Genomic DNA, 7,071 nt, shown 5'->3' with positions numbered 1-7,071 from the left:
GAGACTCTTTCCTTGGAAGATCCCAGGCCGAGAAACAGGGACTAACACATCCTGGCTCGTTCTTTCAGGCAACCGTGCTGTGTGACGTCATAGTCCTCTACTGCATGAAGAAAAGATACTACTACCGGGAGAAGAAGTACAAATACGTGGAAGAGTATGAGCAGGTAGACCACCCCCCGAACTTATCTCGCTTGCCTCCGGTACCAGTGGTGACAACACTGAGCGCTGGGCCTGACACCCCCGGCAGTCCCACGCCACCCGTGTCACCTGCTCCAGCTCTACAACACCTGCCCTAGTCCTTACTTCACATGGACCCACTCTTTAAAATCTAGCCCGACCGGTGTGGCTCAGTGGTTGAGCATCAACCTATGAACTGGGAGGTCACGGTTCATTTCCTGGTCAGGGCACATGTCCAGGTTGCGGGTTCAATTCCCAGTCGTGCGGGAGGCAGCCAATCGATGATTCTCTCTCATCATTGATGTTTCTCTCTCTCTCCCTTCCTCTGAAATCAATTAAAAAAAATTAAAAACATTTTTTAAAATAAAATTTAGCCTCTTTTAATCGGTGACATCTCTGGTGAGTTATGATAACATATTACAACAGAATTGCCTTGCATAGCAAAAGGGGTTGGGAACCATGCTCTGCAGCCACTGCACTAGGACCAACTTGAGTGCGTGCGGCTATGAAGGGCTGTCCCAAGTCCTCAGCAAAAGCACCTGGCCCTCGCCACCCAGAATGCTCCAGGCTTGCCTGCGGGCAGCAGCGCTGGGTGAGTGTACATTTATCCATAAGCATATCAATTAATGGCAAATATGTCATTTTTTGCAGGGTATCAACAATGAGATGGACCAGTAATGTCTACCCCACATCTGGGCTCCCCACGGCACTCATCAAAGCAAAGGAGAAATCAAAGAGAAGGGAGAAAAGGCTTCCATGGCACCCCAGGGAAAGTTCGAGATTCTGAGTCAATTTCCACTCCACACAAGTCCTTTAGGGTTGCCCAGCTGCTCCCGTTTTGTGTTGCAAGATGTGCATCGTTAACCACCCTGTTCTTGGCTGGGTCACCTTTGCTGACCCTTCAACTGGGGATGCCCCAGGGCAGTGACGCTGCTGAAGCCACAGGGCTAGGGCCATCTCCAGGGCCGGCTCTCTTCAGCTCTCCTGGGGCGCCCCCTGCAGGGAAGGTCCAGCGGTGCAGGTGCAAGGACGCGTGGCATGCCCAACTGTGGGTCCTCTCCCCCTGCCAGACTTTGTCCGCGTAACCATGAGGCGGAGTTAGTGTTTCTCTTTTGAGAAGAGGTATGTTGAGATGACTGAGGACCAAACATTAAAACAAATGATTTTCTTAATCTCCATCTGCGTGGTTTCCTAGCACGAGCTAAAACGTTCTTCCTTCCTCCCCTAGTAAATCCGTTTGTTGTCCCAGCCCATTGAGCTCAGTCTGCTGCTGGAGCCTAGGTTCTTTTTTCCCCACTTCAGCTTTCTCTTAAAGGCCCAAGGATTTTGATCTTCATCAGGCTGTGTTCTTGCAGGGTTTACAAGATTTCTTTTCTCTAGGGACAGCTCGCCTGACCCGTGGTTACAATTTCCCTAATATGACGGCACTACATACACTCTAGGGGGCCCGTTTTTAGGCAACATGACAACGGCTTCTCTTTCCGCGACCCCATTTGCTTTCCAGAAGCTTCCAACCAGAAGCAGCAGCACCTCCACCTCCGTTGCCACGAGTGTGAAATGTTAATGAAGCTATTTCTAGTTTAGCCTTCACACTGACTTCATTCTGCACCAGGTGTTCAAGGTCTCCCTAAAGACAGCAGCTTGCCCTCCCCCTCGTCATGCATTCATTTCCGAGCACTGAAGGAACAGCTTATTTTTAAAGGGCTCTGCTCTGGTGGGCAAATGACCAACTTGGGCTTTTCTTACTTTGGGGGGCGGGGGTAGGTTTATTGGCCCTGGCTGGGGTGGCTCAGTTGGTTGAATGCCATCCAGCGCACATGCCCAGGTTGCAGGCTCGATCCCCAGTAGGGGTATGCAGGAGGCAGCCAATTGATGTTTCTCTCATCAATGTTTCTCTCTCTTTCCCTTCCTTTTTCTCTAAAACCAATAAAAACATTTTTTAAAAAAGGTTTACCAAACCCCTCTGAAAAAACTCTGGTTCATGCTACCTTTTTTTTGAAAAACGCCCACTTAAACCTACAGCTCAAATGGAGCTGGAAGTTTTAGGAATGGCTTCGAACCTTGCAGGCTAAGGAGTGATGGTTACTGGAGTGGAGGAGACTCCTTTTAGCCTCCCTCTTTCTAAAACAGAATGCTAGGGCCAGTTGGGGTGACGGCTGGGGGCTGGGGGCGGCATTGATTATTTCATTCACCAGAGTCAGCTTTTGGTTCCGCTATGTCCCCACTTGGTGGCACTGCCTCTTAAGTAGGGGTCCTTGCATCTGAAATGGGCTTCCGGGAGTCTCTGGAACCCCTAAAACTTTGCAAAGTGATGCACCTGTGTGCATTCTTTCAGCTTTCATCCGATTCCTTTTAACCACCCCAAGGTGCTTATTGCAAACTGACCAGGCCCATCCGTGCCCGGGTTCTCAGTGTGGCTTTAACGAGAACACCTGCTTTTGACTCTTAGCGGCCAGTATTTCATCGTTGGATTTCTGCAGCGACGGGAACAGGAAGCTTTCAGACTTCACCTGCTGCCTCTGATAACAGAAAACGGAGGTGCAAAGCCAAGCAAGCACCCTCAGCCTCTAGTCCAGAGAAACCATTCGTTCCAAAACAGTCTCCAGACGCCGTGAAAACTGGCAACGGTGGAAATGCTCTAAAACACTGACTTTGCCGACAAGCTCGGGCAAAGGCGACGACCCATAAAACGGGGTTAATAATACCTACCGTGTGAAATGTCATGTAGCCGGCCTACCCACTGGGGCGTTTGCTGTCTCATTAAAACTAGCTGCTCACCTGTTTGATCTCCACCAGAAACATCAAACCATCGCCTGCCTGCTAGAGCCGTGTTTCTCAAACTTCGGCGCGCAGACCAGCCACCTGGGGATCCTGGGTAAGCGAGGCCTGGGAGTCTGCATTCCTAATCCACTTCCCAGTGCAGCTGACACTGCTGGTCTGGGGACCACACTCTGAGCAAGACACCAGGACATGCTTAAATTAGGGATGAGTAACGTAACGCTGGATACATTAGCCTTGACCTGGCATTTGATCTCACGTCGACCTAAGGAAGGAAAACAGAGGTAAGGACAGAGGTCCTAGAGGGTGCCGACTTCACGACCAACAGAAAAATCCCAAGGAGGCGGGCTTTGCACCATTTTGGCTGTCTTGTTTATTTCAAGTTTACAGAGAAGCTTAAACATCTGTGGAAAAACACCAAAGGCTTATTTTTTTTCTCAAGTTCATGTCTTTTTAAGTGATAAATACACAGTATTTAACTTTGTACACCTGATAAAAGGAAAATGCATAGTAGAAAGGATCAGGAATGAAACAGAAGCATCGGGCAGTAAATCAATCACAGGATAGAAAAGTCAGCAGTCCCACGAAACTCGGCCCGTGAAGCTGGAGGGAAGATGGGGACCGACGACCTTGGAACCTTTCCCTAGCACCTTAGAAATAAGTGGAGGTCATGGTTCTTCCCCCCCTGGCAACGTGAAGCTCCCCTTTGGAAGATGGGTGAGAGTGACAGGTCGAACCTATGTGTCTAAATGCACAGGTATTCGCCTCCTTGGTCCAGAAAGGCTTTGAGGACAGGAGCCCTAACTCCAGGAAAGGCCAGACTAGCGGGGAGACAGCCTCTCGGGCCCCCAGTGCCGACAAGGGGCTAGATAAGGCTTTATGGGAGCCACTGGTAAGCCAGCGGAATAGAGGGGGAGAGGGGTGTACAACAGGGCAGAGGAAAAGATGGCAAAGTTGTGCTTCCTTCAAGGCCCGGATGCAGGCCACAGGTTGCTTACACACCAAAGTGGTCCCACAGATGAGCCAGCAACGGGAGAAACGGACGGGCAGCCTTTTGGCTCACCTGCAACGCTGCTCCTAATAGCTCCCCCTCTCCTGATAGCTGGCTTTTGAAAAACCAATGTTTGTGCTCCAAGGGAGTGGTAATTAACACCTTATGGTACAGCCCTCTCTGCTTAGGCTTTTTGGGGGTGGCAGCCAGTTCCTTTCCACAGCTTTCTTTGGTGTTTCTTTGTAAAAAATAATAATAATAATAATAATAATAATAAAGTTATGAACTTGGGCCTCCCCCAACCCACCGCCGAAATAGCTGGGTGCTGCCTGATGGCGGGCATTCCACATGTGAAACCTGCCCCGAGAGTGTCGTGGGGGAGATGGCATTGCCCGACGCGGCTGTGTAAACACAGGAGTTCTGCAGAAGCTCTGCGCGCTGCCCGCCCTCCCCGGGACGAGCCACCCGCCAGGCCGGAGTCCACACAAACAAGCTGGGACAGACACCCAGGACCGGCTGACTTCAACCACTGCAAGGTGCTTACTGCAGCCTAACCGGGCTCCAGCTGCTCCCGGAAGGGGCGGGGCCCACACGTTGAAACAGCATAGGAGGGAGGGCAGGAGGAAGTACCAGGTTACAAAAAGCAAGCAAGCAGGCGAGAGGACCCTCCATCAGACAGGTATCCTCTGCTCGTTGGACACCAGCACTTCCCCATTCTGTACTATTGTTACAGGATCACGAGAAAAGACTGGCTAACTGACAGCCAAGAGCTTACATTCAAGATCTACGGATGCCAAGAATGCCTGGGCTCCGAGATTCCTTGCTTCTCTCTCTGAAAAATGTCCTCATACCAAGGCCGTCCACACAGAAACAACGGAAAGCATGCAGTGTTTCCCCGGGTTCCACAAAGCACCGGGAATCTCCCAGGACAAAGTCTTCCCATTTTTCCTAACCCTTGACCTTCACACTCGCCCACCTGCGGCTCTGGAAGAAGTCCCACTTGTACTGCAACCACACTTCTCAATATCAGATGAAGGTCAAAAAAATAAACCTTTTCTTTCTCGACTTCTGACTGCGAAAGGGAAGCCCCCGTTCCTTGGACCCTGAGGAGTGCTCTGGGTTTCCACAGCCTTCTCTCAGAGGGTGCCCAGGGGTCTCCTAACAGAGCTTTGCTGCTACGGATGATCATTCGTGTCTCGGTCGAATGAAAGTATTTCCTAACCGGACCTCCGGGAACTGGATATACTGTTTGACTAACGACAACACTCAGCTAGTATTTAAGAAGAGAACAAAACGTTCAGTGTCTAGAATTACACAGGCTATAAACAGGCCAAGCTGCTAATATACACGCGCGGGTTTCATGGGTTCTAACTCCGATCGCACGCCCGAAGCCGGGGACTAGATCCTGGAAGCTCTAGAATAGGTGGTTTCTGACTTACTCTGGAGTTCAGTCTAGTTGGAGAAGTGACCATTTTTGCTTGTTTGTTCACTCTCAAGCCATGTAATATCCATGGAAGTAGAGGATTTCACCCTGATGTTTTTGTAATTGAACGAGAGATTTGCTAAGAGAGGTCAGCCGCCTCCCCGTATGCATTCAAGTCCTTTAAGCAAAACGTCTCCCACCACCACCACTAATGCCCTTGAGGGTTGACAATCCCCTCTGTGAAACAGTTCACCATCAAGCCCTTTCTGTTTTTCTGACAATTCCAGTCACAACAAAATAAAGTAAAATTAAAAAATGTTCAAGTCCTTCTTACAAATAGGTTGCATCCAAGCTCCCCGCAGCTACTGAGGGCTAGCCCTGCCTCGCTGCCTTGAGTCCACGGTTCTGGAAGGTGGTGTGCTTTTAGGTTTGGGGTTTGCATGGGAAGTCACGTCCACTCTTCTCCCTTTCAAATACAGCAACGCACTCACTCTGTGGTCTCAGGCCATGCCTTCTGAGTTTTCAGCCAGTTTTTCACGATTTTCAAACCCCACACACATTCTCTCGGTGTATCTGACGTGGTTCCTGGTTCACAACGAAGGATTTTTTTGGCATAAAAACGTTGTTTTAAAAAGCAAACTGTCCCAAAATGCATGTGGCTCTGGGTCTGCAACTCCTCACACCTGCCTGTTCAGCCAGCCAGCGGCCAAGGTCAAGGTCATGGAGTGTTTTGTGGGTTGGTGTGTATTTTTTTTTTGTCCCCTTTAAAACAACAAAGGAAAACAAAACAAAAAAACAAACAACCAGAGATGACGGGCAAGGCTCTACACGCGTGCTCAGTTTCCGTAGGACATGCTGCTATGGAAACGCAGGGTGCGAGCCCTGGAGGTGAGACACCCAGCATGCGAGGTCACGGGCGTCCAGCAGCTACTCCATGGCGTCGTCTGGCCGCAGAGGATGCATGCGCGCTCGGTGGCCAGGGCCCAAGGCCCCCCAACTCTCCATACGCCGCCGACCGCCTTTCACAAGAGCACTTCCTCCTCCCCCGCGAGGGCCGGGTCGGGCCCCTGGAGGCTGTCTTCGCTGCCGTGCTTCCTGCTCACCAAACAGAAAACCGAGGTTAAGAGTGGGCAGTGCTGGCACAGCCCGAACCGGCACCTCCAGGTCCAAAGCTATTTACACAACCTCTTCTTCCAGATCAGGGGTGGGCAAACTTTTTGACTCGAGGGCCACAATGGGTTCTTAAACTGGACCGGAGGCCGGAACAAAAGCAGGGATGGAGTGTTTGTGTGAACTAATATAAATTCAAAGTAAACATCATTACATAAAAGGGTACGGTCTTTTTTTTTTTTAGTTTTATTCATTTCAAACGGGCCGGATCCGGCCTGCGGGCTGTAGTTTGCCCACGCTGTTCTAGATTCTCTCCTCCTTTTTTCTCAGATACAATTTTCTTTTTCTTTTCTTTCTTTTTTTTTAACCTAGACCCAAAGGGCAGAGCTTTTTCCCGAACAGCTGAGCCCAATCACAAATTTCGGAGCCTAGCCCGGAGGAGCCCAGACAAGGCCCATAGAGCCAAGCCTACTCCCAGAGAGACAGCCGCGTCACGGGGTCTAAAGCTAGTCCCCGAAAGGCTTAACCCTAGCTCCGAAGAGTTGACTCTCGACCCCAAAGAGCTGAATCTAGTCTCCAACAGCCTAAGCCC

At 50.4% G+C, this 7,071-nt stretch overlaps 2 protein-coding genes and 1 long non-coding RNA gene across 8 annotated transcripts in view; 1 reads left to right on the top strand and 2 right to left on the bottom strand.

The window, feature by feature from the left end:
• The window catches only part of P2RX4 (purinergic receptor P2X 4), a 16,602-nt gene extending 15,249 nt beyond the window's left edge, over positions 1 to 1,353 (top strand). For 2 of the 6 annotated variants that reach the window (XM_023746085.1, XM_006104984.3), the window contains 2 exons: positions 69 to 164; positions 829 to 1,353. In XM_023746085.1, coding sequence (XP_023601853.1) covers positions 69 to 164; positions 829 to 855 — 123 coding nt within the window. In that variant the 3' untranslated portion in view covers positions 856 to 1,353. Of the gene's footprint in view, positions 1 to 68; positions 455 to 828 lie in introns of those variants that run through there. The other 4 variants (XM_023746084.1, XM_023746082.1, XM_023746086.1 and 1 more) reach the window with 3 other exon arrangements.
• Positions 1,354 to 3,304: 1,951 nt separating this feature from the next.
• LOC111823701 lies at positions 3,305 to 5,036 on the bottom strand. Its single transcript, XR_002826772.1, has 2 exons — positions 4,304 to 5,036; positions 3,305 to 4,271 (listed from the first exon to the last, which is right to left on the bottom strand). It is a non-coding gene; the product is annotated as an uncharacterized LOC111823701 (long non-coding RNA).
• A 468-nt stretch (positions 5,037 to 5,504) lies between these two features.
• Positions 5,505 to 7,071, bottom strand: part of CAMKK2 (calcium/calmodulin dependent protein kinase kinase 2) — a 40,624-nt gene continuing 39,057 nt past the window's right edge. The window contains 1 exon segment of the mRNA XM_023746091.1: positions 5,505 to 6,464. Coding sequence (XP_023601859.1) covers positions 6,297 to 6,464 — 168 coding nt within the window. The 3' untranslated portion in view covers positions 5,505 to 6,296.

The sequence above is a fragment of the Myotis lucifugus genome, unplaced genomic scaffold (assembly GCF_000147115.1).
Source record: "Myotis lucifugus unplaced genomic scaffold, Myoluc2.0 scaffold_626, whole genome shotgun sequence".
NCBI classification, from domain to species: Eukaryota; Metazoa; Chordata; class Mammalia; order Chiroptera; family Vespertilionidae; genus Myotis; species Myotis lucifugus.
The sequence above is the reverse complement of the archived record's forward strand: the minus strand, read 5'-3'. Positions and strand labels throughout refer to the sequence as shown.